Here is a 20,863-nt window from a genome sequence, read left to right on the forward strand (position 1 = left end):
ATACAACGATAGTTTAGTTATAGACTTAGAGAAAGAGACCTTCTAAAAACGTTAAAGTGTATTACAGGAACGCAAAACCTTAAATTAGAGTGAATAAATGAAGAGTTGGCACACCACTCTGAAAGGTTGCCGACCCCTGCCCTAGTGTTTGTAGCAAGTATATAACATCAAATACATGTTCAAGAAGAGGGCCTATTTAACTCAACTGGAAAAAAGCAGGATACTTCAGGAAACTTTTTGTTTTAAGCCATCAGTGACTACATACATTAGTGTTAAATATCTGTGGTTTGGGGAACATCTGAAACTTCTGACTAACCAGGTGTACGGATTAATGGAAGTGCTATTCTGAGGTGCAGTTTCACTGATATAGAAATATAAGGAACAGAGGGAGTAATGCTGATGTTAGCTTAATACTTTTTTTTTATTAAAAAAAGTAAAAACAAAAAAACTTTCTTGAGAACTGCTATACAAATACAAAGCTGTTGATTAGAGCTTACCGCAGGGGTTGGCAATCTTTCAGAAGTGGTATGCCGAGTCTTCATTTATTCACTCTAATTTAAGGTTGCACGTGCCAGTAATACATTAACGTTTTTAGAAGATTTTTCTATAAGTCTATAATATATAACTAAACTATTGTTGTAAGTAAAGTAAATAAGGTTTTTAAAATGTTTAAGAAGCTTCATTTAAAATTAAATTAAAATGCAGAGCCCCCTGGATCGGTGGCCAGGACCCAGGCAGTGTGAGTGCCACTGAAAATCAGCTCGCGTGCCGCCTTTGGCACACATGCCATAGGTTGCCTACCCCTGGCTTACAGGTTCAAAGAGGCAAACTGAGAAGTTAAGTGTGTGATGAACTAACATAAGACCACAGGATGGACACACTGTAGATTAGGGTAGTTAGGATTTTTGGATAAAGGGAATTTGGATAACTGGAATTATACTGTATTACAAAACCTAGATAATAAATTAAATTGATAGTTACATGTCCATAGGTTTCTGAGGACTTGAGTGAGATGTAGGATTAAAAATAATATTGATAACAGCCTTCCTTTTAAGGAAGTGTATTATATATATGAAGCTCAAATTAATAAATTTAAGGACACAAATTATAACATTGTATAAGCTTTTATACCAGAGTCACTACTATGATAACTGAGAACTTTAATTGAAAGCTAAGTCCTCCCAACTACAATGTGAAGTAATGTATTTACTGAGCTGCCTGGAGTATTTTCTTTCAAAGTCGCTGATACTATATCACATCAAATGCACCCCTGAATGGTTGTATTTGGCCCACTCTATTTTACAGGACAGGGTCAATAACAGAAGAACGCAAGGACTGGGTTCTCATGGAAGAGGTGCTTATAGTGACTCTGACTGTGGTCTTTGCAAGTCAATAAAAATCATGCATGTTTTCTGAATATTTCATGAAGGTATTTCTTGAACTTTTCACCCACAAAAGCATAGATCACTGGGTTCAGGCAGCAGTGGATGAAGGAGATGGTTTCAGTCACCTGCAGGGACAGGTCTAGGTTTTTACTACAGTCATCTATGATGCACAGGCTTTGCAAAGAAGCCAGAAAAAGTGCAATGTTGAAGGGCGCCCAGAAGAGGAAAGACACAACTACAACAACAAAAAACAGCTTTATACTTGTTTCGGTTCACGCATCTCTGCAGGTTTTACAAGATGTGGGAGTAGCAGAAAATGAGAGTGCCAAACAGGATCAAGAAACCCAATATATTGACTTCAAAATTGGTTAAAAGTTTCCAATGGTCCTATTATCCTGGTAATAAGAAGCACACTTCACAATGCCATCTTCATTAAATTCTTGGATAAAGAAGATATTTGGAATTGAAGATATTTCTCAAACTTTTTGATACCAGGGACCAAGCTAAAATGGCCACTGACCAAATGGCGAGGCTTATAACAATGCTGAGCAGGGTTGTTCGAACTTTCCGAGCGTACACAGCGTGGACGATGGCTAAGTACCTGTCTATGCTCCTGAGGGTTATGAAGAATATGCTGCTGTAGAAACCAATGTAGTAAATTCCACATATTAATTTACATATTGTGTTTCCAAAAGTCCATTGGCCTGAAGCATAATGAGCCAGGAAGGGGATGGAGAAAACATAAAACAGGCCAGCAATGGCGAGGTTCAGCAAATAGACATCACTCAGGCTGGTCAATTTCTTGCAAACTACCAGAACACAGATGACTAAGCTGTTTCCCACCAAGCAGAACACGAACACCACACAGTAAAAGCACACCACACAGGAAAAAATACTGATCCAAAGATCTTGATATTCCGTGTGCTGCAGGTGGAGCCCCACTTGGAATAATAATCATAAAAAGTAGAAGACTTGTCTCAATTGAATAATTCATCATGAGGTGACTTGTTCAAGAGCACAGAATTTAATACAACCCAACAATCCTATTGTTTAGTTAGTAATCTAGGCACAATTGTGCCCTGACACATCACACTAGTTAACAAGATTGCACAGGCTGTAAAGGGGTAGAAATTGGCCATGAGGACAGGCTAGCCTGTTCAGGTAAAAGAACATTTTGTCCTCAAGCCTCACACAAGACCTGAACCAAATCAAAGCTTTTTTTGAAGTTTGAAGATATTTGGCTAACTTTGGGGTTTCATTAGATTTATTTTTTGTGAGCATCTCCGCTTTCAGTTATTATTGTCAAAATCCCACGAGAAAGGTTGTTCCCCAGTGCTTAATTTGTGCCAAGGCTTGCCAGGGCTGAGCTTCAGCACTTGTGGGCTTGGCAGTTCGTAGCCTCAGCATCTCTGGGCTTCCTCTTTCAGTTATGAAAGTAAAAAAATGCTTGCACCCCAGCACCTCTTTCATTGCAAATTAAGCACTGCTCTCCTCAAACCATTTCCATGAAAATAAAAACAGGAAATACTGGGAAGCCCATGAGAGAACAGGCTAGCATTGGGGAGGCAATGGATTTGTGACTTTCTTGGGTGGTGTGTCAGGGACGTGGTGTGTTTCCATGAGAAGCGGAACAACAAATAGTATATTAGCGAGCAGAAGAATTTTGAGAGTCTGATTAACTAGATAACTATACTCAGGCCCAAATCCTGTCCCCAGTGCTCAGCTTGAATGACTGGTACTCATGGGGATTCCCATTCACTGTGCATCCTGTTCAGCAGGTTAAGGAACCAGACTGACTTCATGGTGCATAATTAAAGCACCAATAAAACTGAGGTAGTGAACATGCTGAGCACCCTATTGTTTATCATTTCCTTGTCTCTATGTTTTCTTCAGAAAGGGCAGACAGCCGTGCTCACAGAGGACTGCACACATCCAGCCTGAGATTTCACACAAAGTCCATTTAGAATTATGAGTGCAAAAGAAAAAAAAGCATCTGAATTTTTTTCTTAGTAGGTGACAACCACTTTTCCCCAGGACTTCAGCCTTGCTAGTGCCACGCTATAATATGCACCTTTCTAATTTACTAGAGACAAACAGTTAACTTGACAAATATATTTTGTAAATTACAAGCTCTGCTTATCATCACTGCATGCTGGGTGCAATTATCTTTTGAATCTATAGTACGTGTGGTGTTCCTACAGAGTCAAGGTGTTAATTTGAATGCATTCGCTCGCTCTCTCACTCGTTTAGGCAGAAACAAACATTAAATCCGCAGCTGCCAATTCTTGTCAAGAATGTTTTTTAAACATGCAGGGCCAAAATTTTTGTCCGTGGGTGCCCAACCCTCGTTTGTATTTAGGTACCTAAATAAAAGTAGCCGTTTTTCAAAAGAGATGATCATTGCTCACTGTTCTGGAAGTCAATAAGAATTGTGAGTGCTCAGCAGCACTGCAAACCTGGCCATTTTTATTTAAAAATAGCTAAATAAAGATGTAGATGCCTAACTTAAGGCAAGTTTGACCTATCTAGCTTGTTTATTATACTGTAATCCCCCAGATGACCCAGTCATGAAGGAGGTTCAATATAAACACATCTGAGTCTGAATTTCCAAGGTCTCCTGAAGTTACTTCATGCACCTAGCCCCAATCTGACTACAGAGCAGCAACGTATCCGCTTGGCAAATAAAAATAAAGGTAAAGGCTTCGATTCTAGATCACGTCCCACCTATGTTTGTAGTAGAGAGTGGCAGCCTCAGGGAAGGTGTTGCAGCTCCCTGGCCAACCAGCCTGCATGAATGTTAGAACAGCAGGGGGCCAACTCTAACTTCTGCCACTGGTGTAAGTTACATCACTGACAGCTCAGGAGTAACAGAGGCTCTGCTCTATCATGCCTCCTGCAAACCAAATGCCGCTTTCCTGCCCTTATATCAAGAATGGGAGGGGAAGGGGAAACACAGTTGATGAAGAAGGCAGCAGACTCTCCTCTGACAGTTTTCCATCCACTTGAAGAGTTCCTCTGTACAAGGGGGGATGTTGTTCCAGCTCTCTCTCTGGCCATTTTAAAGCCATTTTGTATCAGGCTACACAAAGCGGCCCTACTAGAGCAGAGAATCCAGGTCAAAGTGTCAAGAGAGGTGCACTATATTGTGTTTCTCAAACTTTTTGATACCAGGGACCAGTCTGCTGTCTTCATAAACTTCATAAACATGAAGGAGATCGCAGGGACTAGCACTGGTCCACGGACCAATTGTTGAGAAACACTGCACTATAATATCAATGTAGATCAAATGTTAAGGGCCTCACCTACAGAGGGGTCACTTTTCCTTTTATGGGGGCATGCTCTAGAATTCCTGCCCTTTTGCCTCATTAGGGTTACAATTTCAGGGAGCTGAACTCAGGAAGACTATTAGGGCCTGATTGTCAGATTAGCTGAGAACCTGTCAGGCCCAGCGGTGAGGATCACCGTTGAGGATCAGGTTTGAGTGACCTTGAACTTGGGTGTGGGACAGAATGCTGAGAACCAGCCCTGGTCACTGCAAGCTGATATACAGCAGCAGCTACTCCCAGGTGTGATGAATCCTGTGGCAGGGAACAGCAGCTGGGCAGAGGCGCTAGGGCTCTGTAAGATGAGCCTGCAGATGACTCCAATGCATGTTTGGTCACTTCTGAAAGAGTAGCTATGAGCGCAGATTGGGAGAAGAGAACCTGGGCCCTATGGCTACACCCTATTTGACAGGGGATGCTCAGGTGACCAACCTGGCTCTAAATGACGAGCAGGCACAGGATTATGATGTGGTTAAGGTGGCCATCCTAGATCAGGTGGGCTTATCCCCTCAAAAGTGTCAGCAAAAAATTTTGGGCCACTAGATGGACTGGCAGGCAGGCGGGAGGGGGGATTTACAGCCCAGGGCATTTGCCCAGAAACTGATGGACTAGGCTACCTGCTGACTGAGGCCAGATGCTCCGACGGTGGGTGAGATTATGGATGCAATGATTTTAGAACAGCTCCTGCAGAACACTCGGGAATGGGTCAGGAGGCATCAGACAGTGACCCTAAATGACTGCAGTCAAGCTCCCAGAATTCATTGAGGCGGACATCGCCAGCAAAGAGGGGTCATAGTTCAAGGGACTGACTCTGGGGTGGAGAGTCAGAGAACTGTGGCTGGAAAGGTGGCAGAGAAGAAGAGGGTGGAACCTAGGGTGACTCCAGCTGGCTGTCAGGATACCATGTGTTATTAGTATGGGTGACAAGGACACATAAAAAGGGGCTGCCCACCTATGGAATGTGGGTTTGCAGAGTTCTGCAACTGGGCCAGGAGTTTTGGACATGGAAGGGGAAAGAAACTACCCACGGTTTCTGTAAGGCTGTGAAGGTGGATGCCTCTGAACAAGGCCCAAACTGTGACTGGGATGTGTGAAAGAGAAAAACCAATATTACTTAGGGTTACCATATTTAAAAAATAAAAAAGGAGGACACTCCACGGGGCCCTGGCCCCGCCCCTTTCCCCACCCCGCCCCCGCCCCAACTCCGCCCCTTCCCCATCCCAAATCCGCCCCTTCCCCAAAGTCCCCGCCCTAACTCCCCCTCCTCCCTCCCAGCCACGCGAAAAGGGCTGCCCAAGCGCTACCGGCTTCACGGTTTGCCAGGCAGCCTCCAGACCCTGCGCCCCCGGCCGGTGCTTCCCCAGCGCAGCTGGAGCCCAGGAGGGGAAGCGCCCAGCCGGGGGCGCAGGCTCTGGAGGCTGCCCAGCAAACCATGAAGGCAGTAGCGCTCGGGCTCCGGGCAGCCCCTATGCCTCCGGACCCTGCGCCCCCAGCCGGGCACTTCCCCTCCCAGGCTCCAGCTGCTGTGCTCCTCCCCTGACTCTTCAGCTCTGTTTAAGAGCCAAGCTGCCCAAGCCAGTGCTACCGGCTTCGGGCAGCCCCCTTGCCTCCGGACCCTGCGCCGCCGGAGCAGAGCAGCTGGAGCCAGGGAGGAGAAGTGCCCGGCCGGTGGCTGGGGTCCGGAGGCAAGGGAGGGTGCCCGAAGCCAGTAGTGATGGCTCGGGCAGCTTGGCTCTTAAACAGAACCGAAGTCTGAGAGGGGAGGAGTAGAGCAGCCGCGGGAGAGGAAGCGCCCGTCCGGTATTTTTCCCGGACATGTTCGGCTTTTTGGCAATTCCCCCCGGACGGGGGTTTGATTGCCGAAAAGCCGGACATGTCCGGGAAAAAACGGACGTATGGTAACCCTAATATTACTGCCATTTGCCCTGGCCCTCGGTGGACATGATGGGTAATTATGTCTGTTGCTATGAAAAGGAACTTATGGGTTAGCAAAAGCTCTGGTTCCAGTAACTGGAGGCGGCTGAGGCTCGGATCTCCAGCAGCCCATAATTTTGAGAAAAGCCCAAAACAAACATTCCAGCCTCATGATCATTTCACACTTTCTATCTAAATACTCACGCACCCCCTCTCACCAGGGTATGAGTAACTAACAGAAGTTATCAGCACAACATAAAGGCCCACAAATGATCCATTTTGAAGGACCTTTTCTCAAGAAACACTGATAGAAATTCTTTTTATAAAATCAGTACAGCTCAATTGCATACAGCCATGAGGATCGGATAGCAGAGGCTTCAGCTAGTAGGAACCAAGCAAATTTTCTCAAGACATTTTCTTTTCTGTAACTTTTTCTGAGTCTCCTGTTTATTGTGAGGTGGTGGTGAGGAATACCATTCCTGTGCACATTTGAGAGCCTCCTCGGACAATTTTCTCAGAGTGAATAACAATTCTTTAGTATTTGAAATCCCACAAAAGAACATTTAAGAGACATTATCAGATGCAATGTAGGCATGAACTCCAGTGACACTACATAAAAACTTCCAATAACTCCAACAACATAAGCCAACACCACAACAAAATAAGGCAGCTTTTATCCATTAGTATATTCCAGATAGATGAAAAACAGAGATCAGAAAACATTATTTACAATAGATATTACAAATAACAATTAGCATCAAAGTACAGTTGTCTGAAAAACCTTAATTATGAATTTCCTCTTTTTCATTTTTCCCCCATAATTACAGCATTCTAATAAAGTTGTTTTGACTTAATGGATTTGGGACCATATTCTTTGCTGATGTAATCAATGGAGTGATGCCAGTTTGCACCAGGGAGAATTTGGCACTTTAATGTTTTGTTATTTTTGTCTGGAATTGTGTTTGCTTTTTTGGGTGGTTGGTTGTTTTAAGAGAGGCCACATGGAAACTGAAAACTGTACTGATCATGTCAGTGGATTTGTTAACCAAGTGAGTCCTATGTTGGATAAAATGACTACGACTTGGGAGCCTATAGTTAGCTAGCTTGATATTACTTGTTTGTGGTGTAAATGTTTGCTTTAAATATTGTGATCTATAACTGCATGACAGGAGGTGTTCCACAATGCCCCATCTTGACCGCTCCGGCCACTGTTTTGAACTCTGCTGCCATTGGCCAGGAACACAAGAAACTGTCCCTCCCCTTTAAAGCCCCCTGAATTTTTGAAATTCCATTTCCTGGTTGTCCAGCTCACCTAGGAGAGCTCACCTAGCAACTCTCAAGCACACCTAGCAACTGCCCAGCTGACCATGCCTGCTCCACACTGCAGATACACTCCTGCCTGGTGTACAGAGGAGGTGTTGGATCTCCTGGGTCTGTGGGGAGAAGAGGCTGTGCAGGCACAGCTCCAATCCAGACACAGAAACATCAACATCTACGAGCAGATTGCCTGGGACATGGAGGAGAAGAACTACAAGACAGACCTGCAGCAGTGCCACATGGAAGCCAAGGAGCTGCGGCAAGTGTACCAGAGGGCAACAGAGGACAACAATCACTCTTGTGTGGAGCCGCAGATGTGCCGCTTTTACAAAGAGCTACATGTCATTCTTAGTAGAGACCCCACACCATCCCCAAGAGGCCTGTGGATACTTTGCAGGAGCCAGTGTCACAGGCCACCACTGTGAACAGCAAGAATGTGGACAAGGAAGAGGAGCAGGATTATGGGGGACAGGCAACTGGGGTATCCAGCAGCACAGCAAGCCAGAACATGTTTTTGAGTCCTGCACAATCCAGCCAGCCCTTCAGTTGAGCATGGAGGAGCCTGATGCAGGGGAAGGAACCTCTGGTAAGTATGCAGTTTGTTTTGAAATTACAGGGATGGAACCCCCAAAGTAGCAGGACACATCTGTTCATGTACTCTTTAACTGGTGCTAGAAGAGGTGGTTAAATAACCAATACAGGTTGAGGACCTATTTGCTTTTCATTCCCCTGTAGAGTTAAGCAGAGGTGGCCCCTGTTTGTTTGTAAACTGTTTGTTTACATGCACTGGGATGTCCCATGAATCCTCCATAGATATCCTGATGAAACTTTCCTGCAGGTAGCCTGCAATTCTCTGCTGAAGGTTTATGGGGGAAGGGAGCTGTCTTAGTTCTTCCACTGCCATAGGACACTTTCTCACACTACTCAGCAATTACTTCAGCAAGCACCACTGCAGCACACACAGGCAAGTATCATACGGTCCTGGTGGCACCTTGACACCTGCAGGAGCTGTTCCCTTTCAGCCTCTATTACCCTCAGGAGTGAGATATCATCTAAAAACACCACCGACTGTGGAAAACAGTGCCAGTATTCAGTTCAGTTGCCCTATACACATGAACTCATGCCCGTGAGCTATCCCTCCTCATATCACCAATCCCCCCAATGTCCTGGGCGGTACTCACCATGGCTGGGACTGCCGCCATGCTGTAGAAATCCCAAGGAGCTTACCTAGATTCCTGGGGCTCTGTGTGCTGGTAGCTCAGGGAGAAGCACACTGTCCCTGGAGGAAGTGGGACCCAAGGGCAGACTCAGAGTCTGCTCAGCAGCCAAAAGGGAGAGAGGAGAGACACTAGTTAGAACAACACGGGTCCCTGTTGGTTTGGGGAAAGATGGCTGGTGTGCCTGCTCAGAGGAAGGGACAGACTCAAATGATTGACAAGTGAAAGCCCAAGAAGAAGAGCCAGCCTGACCAATAGGGAGTGAGAAGCCCTTCCCTGGGAGCTCAGGGGTGGGAGAAGCCAGTTTGGAGCAGTCTGGAGCCAGCCAGGGCAAGGGCAGGATTTGCTGTGTGGGGAGCTGGTGAGTTCCAGGCCTGCATGCAGGGCTCCCCCGGAGAACTGGCCTCTGGGGACTTGACAGCAAGATCCCTCAGCTTGAGCCTTTCCGGCTCCAAGGTGACTCTCAGTTTGTAGAGCTTTGTTGGGAAATTTCCCCCCCGCCAGACTGAGTTAAGCTTCCAGCTCTCTAGGTGAGATCAGTCACCACTGCTCTGGGTGCTACTCCAGGGCTGCCCACCTGCTGTGAGTGTGTCTGAGCACTTGGGCGGGAGATTAGGCGCTTAGTGTAGTTTTGTAAGCCGCACCTTGAGCCCTGCACCCATTGGTGGTGAGGAGAAATCCTGGCACCAGAAGCAGCCTGACTCCTGCATGAAGAGGATGCCTGCCAGCAGCGATGGTCAGCCCTCTGCAGTGACCGAGGAGCCCAGAGCCATCTCTGAATCTGAAGATCCATTACAGAGTTGTGAGTCACCATTTTTTAGTTAGTTGGTCAGGAAAAATGTTTGGGAGACCCCTCACACCCTGAACTGTGTGCTCAAGCCAGGGGATAAGGGTTTGGGGATTTTATTACCTGGTGCCCTACTAAATTTGCGGAAGGACTTAGCACCTTATCCCACCTGTGAGTCTACTGCTGTACAGATGATATCGTGGTCACAGGTCATCCAGGGACCCTACAAAGTACACATACCAATGGGACACTAATTTTACGTTTGCTATATTAGGTCACGTGACTGGAGAAATTCACGGGTATTATAAGTAGAGTCACTGGTGATCCTGAGAATAGTGTTTTACCCTGTTATGTTATATTTATCTTCTCTTTAATATAATTTCTATGTTAAATATACTGTACAGTAACTCCTCACTTAACATCCTCCTGGTTAATGTTGTTGCATTGTTTCGTTGTTACATCACTGATCTATTAGAGAACATGCTTGTTTAAAGTTGCACAATGCTCCCTTATAACATTATTTGGCAGCTGCCTGCTTTGTCCATTGCTTGCAGGAAGAGCAGCCCGTTGGAGCAAGCTGGTGGGAGCTTAGAACCAGGGTGGACTGGCAGCCCCCCTATTAGCTCCCCTAAGTTCCCTGTGCGGCAGCCGCCCAGCAGGCTATCAATTGCCAGGCAGTTCAGCTGTCTCTTCCCCCACTGCTGTGTGCTGCTTCTGCCCTCTGCCTTGAAGCTGCTCCCGGGAGCCTTCTGCTTGCTGTGCAAGGGGTGGGGGAGAAGAGGGGTGCTGATGTCAGGCTGTCCCTCTCACCCCGCTTAGGATGAAGGGAGTTTGCTGGCAGCAGCTGCTGTCTCAACTTGCTGATCTACTTAAAAAGGCAATGTACTTAGAGTGGCGTCAGTGTACTTAAAGGGGCAATGTGCGTGTCTCTCTCACACACACACACGGTGTGTCTCTCTCTCTCTGTCTCCCATTCACACACATGCACCACCCGACACTTTGAAAGTGGAGGGAGTGGTGCACTCCAATGGGATAGCGTGGGTTCATCATCACGTTCAGTTTCCGCAGGGACTGTTTGCAGCCACTGCCATGAGTCTATTGTGTCTCCTCCCTCCATTCGTGCTGCCTTGTAGAGTGTGAGGCTACATTAACAACAATGGGTTAACCCTTGAGGGCTCAGCCAATTGCTAGTTCATCATTTAGCAGCGAGACATTCCCTGGGAAATATCCCACCCTCTAACACCTCAACCAAGCTTCACAATCATCATTGCTGTGTACGGTATTAAATTGTTTGTTTAAAACTTATGCTGTGTGTATAGATATGTCTTTTGTCTGGCAAAAAAAATTCCCTGGAACCTAACCCCCTCTATTTATATTAATTCTTATGGGGAAATTGGATTCACTTAACATCGTTTAGCTTAAAGTAGCATTTTTCAGGAACATAACTACAACATTAAGGAGTTACTGTATATGTTTGTGTTATTTCTTGGAAGCTTCCCACTATCTGGCAAATAAGGGGGGTTACTCTGTGATTTGTATTTTCCTCCCACGCTGCCAAGGTGACCCTGCCAGGAAGGAGCATAGGGGGGTGGAGGCACTGCTAAATAAATTAATAAGGGAAGAAAAAGAAGTTACACCCTGCTGAGTGGTGGCAGGATCCAGAAGAAGCCAGGTCTGTCCACCAAAATCTGTAAGGAGATTGGCACTAAAGGAGGTAACCGGGTGGATAGGGGATGCTACATTGGAGGCATCGCTGGGATCCCGTCTTTTAAACTCAGATCTTAAATACACCTCTGCTGACTTCGCAGGGAAATTGAGTAAATTCCCAGTATGGATTACCAGAAGAGGCTTTTAATTTGGTATAAGCTGGAGGGAGCTGACCCTGAATGCCGCTTCATGTTCATTAATATACTTACTGAATGGGAAGTTAGACAAATTGAAGATGAGATTGCCCATGTCAGAAAATGGGAAACCTGTGTGGTTCGGAGTCAGATGCAAGTGAAAGGGGAAACTACTTTTTCTCTCCTTGTAGAGAGCAAGATTACAGGGGCGGCAGGTTTGTAGAAATTTTGGTGGTGCCCAGAGCCCAGACTCCGCCCCCCCCACCTCCCTAAAGCTCCCCCAAACTCTGCCCCCCACCTCCCTAAAGCTCTGGGAGTTTGGGTGGGGGAAGGAGGTCTGGGGTGTGGGCCCTGGGCTGAGGCAGGGGATTGGGGTGCAGGAGGGGTACAGGCTCTGGGAGGGAGTTTGGGTGCAGAAGGGATGAGAGGTTGGGCTCTGGGAGGGAGTTTGGGTGGCGGAGGGGGTCTGGGGTGCAGGCTCTGGGATGGAGTTTGGGTGTAGGTTCTGGGCTGCGGCAAGGGGTGGGGGTGCAGGTTCTGGGAGGGAGTTTGGGTGTAGGCTCTGGGCTGGGGCAAGGGGTGGGGGTACAGGCTCTGGGAGGGAGTGTGGAGGGCTGGGGTGCAGGCTCTTGGACCAAGTTTGGGTGCTGGGTGCAGGCTCTGGCCTGGGAGTGGGGGTGTAGGCTCTGGGAGGGAGTTTGGGGGTGGGAGAGGTGTGTGGAAAGGGGTTGGGGAGCAGGCTCTGGGAGGGGGTAGGAGGGGTGCAGTGCTTACCTGGGGCTCCTAGGCAGGGCGGGCCAGGGGGCCTCTGTGCACTGCTACCCCCAGGACTGCCCCTGCAGCTTCCTATTGGCCGCAGGAACGCTTGGGGCGGGAACAGCATGTGTAGACACAGACACAGTCCCACCCCGCCCAGGGGCTGCAGGCAGGAAGCCAGTTGGTAGGGCCCCAGGCCATTTTAAATCGCCCAGGGGACACGCATAGGGGAGCACCCAGGGGCAGAAGGCAGGGCTGAGGGAGAGACCCAGCCTCAAACACTGCTGGAGCTGGGGAACATTAAGTTTTTCACTTGCTGTGGCCCATGCAGTACAAGGAAGTCCCTCAGGCTACTGCTCAAGTGGGTCCACAGTCCTGGATCATCTAGACTTAAGGAACTAAACTCAGCAGCAGCTGTTTCTTGCACCTCCACCACTCTTCTCTGATCTACACTTTTCTTCAGGAATGTGCATGGTTACATCCATTTGGGATGGAGATATGGATGCTGCAGTAGCTGCCAGGTCACCTGCACTCTGACTAACTGGAAGATCAGGCATCTCCTCACCACTCACATCCTCACTAGGACCGGAAGGCTCACTGTGAACATTTGTGTCTATGTATCTCAGGAGAGCTCCTTCCTGCTAAGATAGAAAAGCTTCCTTTGCCTTCTTTCTTTTTCTGAATGCTGCCCCAGAGGGGCGTTTTCTTCTTTCACTCATGACTGCTGTTCTGTGCCAGCAATAGTGGCTCTCAACACTCAATTGAAGGGGACAAAGAAGCAGGCTGGTAGCAGGGCCTGAGTGAGGGAAGATATCAGCGTCTTAAGGGCCTAACTGGCTCCTATTACTTCAGTTGACTGCCTGTTCTCCTCAAGTGGGTTCAGGGAAGCAACAGGAAACAGGAAGCTCCCTGAGAAGCTGGTGTTAATCAGTCCAGGCTCCTAGGGGTGCTAGAGAGGTACATAAGAGGCTCCTCCTCCTCTCTCTCTCTCCCTGCAGCTCCTGCTGCTTTCTGTTATTCCCTCTCACCTTTTCTCCTGTCTGCCTGTTATGTCTCTTGTGCCCTCCTTCCTCCAGCACAGCACTCCTCCATCTCTGTGCATCTAGAGCAGAGAGAATACACATGCACCAGCAGCAGACACAATTTTCTACACTCTGGGTCCTAGTGACACTCCCCACCCCCCACAGTCTGGCACCTGAGGCAGGTGCCTCAGTTCACCTCACCTGTGGGTAGCCCTACCGACAGCATAGCCTCATGGGGGGTGCTGCCTGCCTCTTGCCCTGTGGTTGCGGGCTGGGGGCAGGATCACAGGGTCAGACACTCAAGGAAGCCCCAGCAGCTGCTCAGGTGAGTGAGGTCCAGAGGTCTCTTCCAGCGTCTCCTGCCGGTGGGTGCTGCCAATTATGTCTGCACCTCCTTCCCCTCTTCCAGTGCAGTAGCAGCCAGCTGCCTAGGCCTGTTCTTGTGCTGTACCCTAGCCGTAGGTGGCAGCACAGGCAAAGGAGAGCAGTGCGGAGCGACAGGGAAGCCGCCCGCTTTTAATCAGCCAGGGACACTCTGAGGCCCAGGGGAGGCGCACAGGGGAGCAACAGGTGGAAGCCGGGGACACTCCAGGCAGGGCCAGGGGAGAGACCCGGCTCCAAACATTGGTGGAGCTGGGCCCCCGGCCCTGAATATTGCTGGAGACCGGACACCACAGGCCCATGTAACTCACCGCCTCTGTCAGCGGGAGAGCTTCTCCCACTGATCCAGGTACCACTGCTCGTGGAGGTGGTTTCATGATGTCAATGCGAGAGCTCTCTCCCATTGCCATGGAGTGGCTACACAAGTAATAATCTTAGAGCAGTGGTACAGCTGTGCCGCTGTAAGCTCCCTAGTGTAGACCCGGCCTGAGTGAATGCACTGATGTTTACTTGCTCCAATTTACTGCCGTGCATTGTAGTACTAGGCATGAACTAAACATGTTGCAGTGGAAGGAAGAAATTATGGCTGAGAAAATTTTAGCCCAAGCCAGAATGTACCATGTTGGCCTGAACCTGAAGACGATCATTTATAAAATAAGAATGGTTTCTAAAAACATTTTCAAGGAATTTTTGCACCTTGGATAAAAGGGTAACTAACATGTCACACCCATGATTTCTGAGGTCTGGTCTACACTACAGACCTATATTGGTACAACTATGTCACTCAGGGGTGTGAAAAATCCACACACCCCCTGAGTGACATAGTTACACTGACATACGCCCGTGTATAGACGGTGCTATGTCGGTGGGAGAGCTTCTCCCATTGACAAAGGCAATGTCTATACTACATAGTTAAGTTGACTTAAGTTACCTTGACGTACAGCCACTGCTGTAATTAAACCGCTGTTGCATGTCCACACTAGCTCCTTCTGTTGGCGGAGCCAGCGCATCCACAGTAGCAGCTCTTGCATTGACACAGAGCAGTGCACCGTGGGTAGCTATCCCACTGTGCAGCTAGCCGCAGGTTGTTTTGGGAAGGGTTTGCAATGCCTCATGGGGGCAGGTTCAGCATCACAGGATGCAGGTTTCTCAATTCCATCATTCCATGGGCATCATACTAGGTTTCCAGCTGATTTTCAACTTCCCCGGATAACCTGCGAACCAGCCATCCAGAGGTGAAAGTAAGCCGAGCCAGTACGCCGTGCCAGACTGTACCGGCTTCCGCAGCAGTGATTTAAAGGGCCCAGGGCTCCAGCCGCTGCGGGAAGCCCCAGGCCCTTTAAAGCACCGCCGGAGCTCCAGCAGCCAGGCTCGGGTAGGGAATTAAAGGGCCAGGTGCTCCTGCCGCTGCGGGGAGCCCCGGGCCCTTTAAAGCGCCGCCGGAGCTCCGGCAGCTGGGCTCGGGCAGGGATTTAAAGGGCTCGGTGTTCTGCTACAGAGATCCCCAGGCCCTTTAATTCACCCCTGAACCCCGGGGCTCCCAGCCGCCTCTGACACTGCTAGCTCCAGGGTGATTTAAAGGCCCTAGGGCTCCCAGCCACAGCGGGAGTCCCAGGGCTTTTAAATCTTGAAAAGCCCCCACCTCTTCCGGTTGAGGCCACGCCCCCGCTCTGGACTCCGCTGTAAGGGTAAGTCCTTTAAGTTACTTTCACCCCTGCAGCCATCTCTGCCAGAAAGCATAGATCCTGCACTGCCCTTCTGTATTGTTCTGTGAGTTATGAACACCAGGCTATAAGAGGAGTGCAATGGGGGTGGGGAGGGGCTATTCATCACCACGCTGACCCCAGACCCCTCCTTGTAGAAGTGACATGTCTGCAGCTGTGCACCAGAAAGCAACTACTTGCCTCCCTTGCCTTCTGCTGTGCCTGCCACAGCTCTTTGAGTTTTACACGGCACTGGTGCTTGTGTCCCTACCATAGCCCTTCCCCTCCATTCCCCAAGCAAGTTCCTGCGACTGGAGCAGAGCTGTACCTGCACGGGCCAGGGGACGCATGCAAGGGAAATACTATCTCAGGGCTAAGGTGCTTAATTTTTGCACATCTGGGCTTAGCAGGTCATCTTCCATGCCCCCTCTGCGGGCTGGAGGCAGAGGAGCAAGGATAGGTGCCCACATGACTCTACGTCAGTTTCCCCACGTGGGTGCAAGAAAGGGGTACAGGATAGGGATACAGGGTGAGGGGCGCAGGTGAGGGTGAGTGCTCTCTAGCCACGCAGCCAGTGCTTAATTTTTGCAGGGACTTGCTTCTTCTATAAGCTGCAGACAGCTGCTTCTCCGCTTTCAAGATCCTATGTTCCGTCTCCCCTCTGTATACAGAGAAAGGGAAGGTGATATAGATCAAGACAGGCAGCAAAATCCCCCGTGCTCCTATCCGTGCAGTTAAAGCAGCCAAACAATTTAGGAAACCTCTCCCGATGGGCAGTTGAAGGGAGAGGTAGCTGCTTCTGCAAACTAAGTCAGGAAGCCACACTGACCTACTGTGCAGAAGTCTTCCAGACGCTTGGTTGCTTAAACAGCAGGGATCACGGATAGGAGCATGGGGGATTTTGCTGCTTGTCTTGATCTGTATCACCTCTCCTTTCTCTGTACACCGGGCGGGAGGTGGGGAGGGAATATTTAGTCTTTCTTTCTACGGGGAGAGGGGTGGACTTTGCTGTGAGTTGGTCTATGTGACACTTCTCTCTCTTTGGGAATGGGGGGGCTTTGTGTCTCTTTGAAGTACACGCAGGAATCTCATTATATCAGCATCTGATCGGCAAACACGGTGGACAATACAATTGCATCCTCCGATATAAAGTGGTTATCCGTGGATTTGCAGGGCTCTAGTTCTCCTGAATTCTGCACAGTCCTCAGTAAGTTTTATATCATAATATATTAGCATTAAGAAGTTGAGATTAGGTAATATGGAAGTAATATATAAATTATATTATATAATGTCACAGTCTCATCATAAGGAAATGTGCTCAATTTTGGTCACTTAATCTTTTTTGAAAAGGGGGGGGACATAGGAGTAGTGTATTATCATATTAAACTTTACTTTTTAAACATTATTATCTGTATTTATTTTATTGGTATTCACTGTTTGCATTTTGTGCAATTCACATAAAAATTATGAAGAAAATAGATAACTTGTTGCTGAAGAAAACACCCAAATGCTAAAATGTTTGAGTCTTTCCCCAAGACTGACTGTTCCAATGATCTGTCTATGGTTTCCTGTTTGCATCCCTACTCTGTTTTCTTCTGTCACGGAGAAAGAAATACAAGCATATTTAAAATGAAAAATATGGCTTCTAATTTTGAATTATTAAACCAAATTAATCTTTGTGTAACCCCGAGTGCCCGTGGGTTATTTCAGAGACAAATTTGATCCATGTTTTGTTTTCTGTACAAGGTATCGCTGATTTTAGTAAACCAAAGAGCCACTAATGTATGTTCCACCAACCGGAGGTGCCTTCTGATCTACTGGGATGGGGGAGCAAAAAATGAGGAAAAAATAGAAAGGCATTAAAAGTACACAATCTACTTTTTCAATAAACTGGGAAAGGAAAGAATAGAAAGACAGTTGAGGAGATGACAGAGATGAACCAAAACAGAAAAAGAAATAAAATGGCCCTTTTTTTTTTTAACGGTTTAGTATCACTGATATACAGTGTGTGATGAATGTTCAGTATGCCATTGACATGCTGATTCTAGTCATATGTACCATCTTTAAGGCTTTAGAGCCTTAGGGTATGGCAACATCGCAATAGACACTTGCAGCTGGCCTGTGCTAGCTGACTCAGGCTCACAGAGCTCCGGTTGAAGGGCTGTTTCATTGCGGTATAGACTTCCAGGCTCAGGCTGGAGCCCAGGCTCTAGGACCCTGCGGAATGGGATGGTCCATGAGCTCAGACTCCACTGCAAGCCCAGAAATCTACTCAGCAGTGACACAGCCCCACAGTCTGAGCTCTGCAAGCCCCAGTCCCAGCCATGAGGTGTTCTTTGTTCTGTAGACATACCCTTAGCTGTAATCCGCCTTGTCTTCTCATTTAGAGTAAATTCTGGAAACCTTTACTCATACAAGTTGTCTCAATGATGTAAATTAAACTATTCACAAGTAATTAATCTCAGGAGTAAGCATACTTCCATTACCCTAATGTTTATAGCAAGTATATACTATCAAAGACAGTAGAACCTCAGAGTTACAAACACCTTGGGAATGGAGGTTGTTCGTAACTCTGAAGTGCTCGGAACGCTGAACAAAACATTATGGTTGTTCTTTCAAAAGGTTACAAGTGAACATTGACTTAATACAGCTTTGAAACTTTACTATGCAGAAGAAAAATTCTGCTATTAACCATCTTAATTTAAATGAAACAAGCACAGAAACATTTTCCTTGCCTTGTCAATTTTTTTTATGAACTTTCCTTTTTGTAGTAGTTTACGTTTAATACAGTACTGTGCTGTATTTGCTTTTTATTTATTTATTTTTGTCTCTTCTTCTGCCTTATTGTGCACTTCTGGTTCCAAATGAGGTATATGGTTGACCAGTCAGTTCATAACCTTGTTGTTTGTAATTCTCAATTTCTATTGTACATGTTTAAGAATGGGGGCTATTAAACTCAACCAGAAAAAAAACAGTATACAGCAGGAAACTTTTTTTTTTAAACCATCAGTGACAACGTACGTTACTGTTAAATCCCATTTGGTTTGGGGAACACCTCAATCTTTTGACTAACCAGGTGTTCGGATAAATGAAAGTGCTATTTTGAGGTGCAGTATCACTGTTATAGAAATACAGGGAACAGCGGGAGTAATGGTGATGTTAGCTTAATACTTTGTACTTTATTAAAAAGAGTAAAAAAATAACTTTCTTGAGATCTGCTATACAAAATACAAAGCTGTTGATTAGAGCTTACATGTGCAAAGAGGCTAATTGAGAAGTTGTGTGTGTGATGAACTAACATAAGGCTGGACACACTGTAGATTTGGGTAATTAGGATTTCTGGATAAAGGGAATTTGGATAATTGGAATTATACTATAAAACCAAGCTTATAAATAGTTACATGTCTTATACATGTCCATAGGTCCCTGAGTACTTGAGTGACGTATAGGCTTACAAATAATAATTTTGATAACAGCCTGGTTCTCCTTGTAAGGTAGCATATTATATATATGAAGCTCAAATTAATACAATTAAGGACACTGAAATTATAACATTGTCTGAGCTTTTATACCATAGTCATTACTAGTGTAACAGAGAGCTTTAATTGAAAGCTAAGTCCTCCCAACTACAACTTGAAGTAATGTATTTACTGAGCTGCCTGGAGTATTTTCTTTCAAAGTCACTCATACTTATATCACACCAAATGCATCCTTGAATGGTTGAATTTGGCCCATTCTATTTTACAGGACAGGGTCAATAACAGAAGAACGCGAGGACTGGGTGCGCATAGAAGAGATACTATAGTGACTCGGAAAGACATTGTGGTCTTTGCAAATCAATAAGAATCTTGCATGTTTTCTGAATATTTCATGAAGGTATTTCTTGAACTTTTCACCCACAAAAGCGTAGATCACTGGGTTCAGGCAGCAGTGGATGAAGGAGATGGTTTCAGTCACCTGCAGGGCCAGGTCTAGGCTTTTGCTCGTCTCGCAGTCATCTATGATGAGCAGGCTTCGCAAAGAGTCCAGAAAAAGCGCAATGTTGAAGGGTGTCCAGAAGAGGAAAAACACAACTACAACAACGAAAACCAGCTTCATTGCTTTATACTTGTTTCGGTTCACGCATCTCTGCAGATTTTTCATGATGCGGGAGTAGCAGAAAATGAGAGTGCCAAGTGGGATCAAGAGGCCCAAAACATTGACGTTGGAATTGGTGAAAAGTTTCCAAGTAGCCTTATTATCCTGGTAATAAGGAGCACACTTCACACTGTCATCTTCATTAAGTTCTTGGATAAAGAAGATATTTGGTATTGAAGCTAAAATGGCCACTGACCAAATGGCGAGGCTTATAACAATGCTGAGCAGGGTTGTTCGAACTTTCCGAGCGTACACAGCGTGGACGATGGCTAAGTACCTGTCTATGCTCATGAGGGTTATGAAGAATATGCTGCTGTAGAAGCCAATGTAGTAAACTCCACATATTGTTTTACACATTGCATTTCCAAAAGTCCATTGGTCTGAAGCATAATGAGCCAGGAAGGGGAGGGAGAAAACAAAAAGCAGGTCAGCGATGGCGAGGTTCAGCAAATACACATCAGTCATGCTGGTCAGTTTCTTGCAAACTATCAGAACGCAAATGACCAAGCTGTTTCCCACCAAGCCGAACACGAACACCACACAGTAAAGGACTGGAAAAAATACTGATCCAAAGATCTTGATATTCTCTGTGCTGCAGACGGAGCCCAACTCAGGATAATAATCATCATCAAAAGTAGAGAGAAGATTGGACTCAGTTGAAGTATTCATCATGAGGTGACCTGTTTAAGAGCACAGAATTTAATACAATCCAACAATCCTATTTTTTAGTAAGTATCTAGGCACAATTCTGCCCTGATACCCCACACAACCCCACTGAAGTCAACAGGGTTGCACAGGCTGTAAAGGAGTAGAATTTGGTTCTGAGGACAGGCTAGCCTGTTCAGGTAAAGGAACACTTTGGCCTGTGACATTATCTAATTAAAATATAATCATGCAAATCATTATTTCTACCACAGTTATATACTTGCAACAAATCTTGTAGTGTAAGATGGCCTGTATGCTCAAAAGGTCAGTTATACTTTCCTCCCCTCTCTTCCCCCCTTTTGTCTCCTCTCCCTCTTTGAATACCTGTGAAGTGGCTTTCTCCAACCCGCTCCCTCCTGGAATGCTTGTGGAATG

General features: G+C 46.7%; 1 protein-coding gene and 1 pseudogene across 1 annotated transcript; both read right to left on the minus strand.

The window, feature by feature from the left end:
• Positions 1 to 1,399: 1,399 nt before the first annotated feature.
• LOC117871715 lies at positions 1,400 to 14,353 on the minus strand (annotated as a pseudogene).
• Positions 14,354 to 19,387: 5,034 nt separating this feature from the next.
• Positions 19,388 to 20,459, minus strand: LOC117872514 (C-C chemokine receptor type 8-like). Its single transcript, XM_034761018.1, has one exon. It carries the CDS (start codon positions 20,453 to 20,455, stop codon positions 19,388 to 19,390), a length of 1,068 nt encoding a protein of 355 aa, XP_034616909.1. The 5' UTR covers positions 20,456 to 20,459.
• Positions 20,460 to 20,863: the final 404 nt, after the last annotated feature.

The sequence above is a fragment of the Trachemys scripta genome, chromosome 2, assembly GCF_013100865.1.
Source record: "Trachemys scripta elegans isolate TJP31775 chromosome 2, CAS_Tse_1.0, whole genome shotgun sequence".
Taxonomy (NCBI): Eukaryota; Metazoa; Chordata; order Testudines; family Emydidae; genus Trachemys; species Trachemys scripta.

Coding starts and splice junctions, on each gene's coding strand:
- LOC117872514 (XM_034761018.1), bottom strand. CDS start 20,455: ATGATGAATACTTCAACTGAGTCCAATCTTCTCTCTACTTTTGATGAT.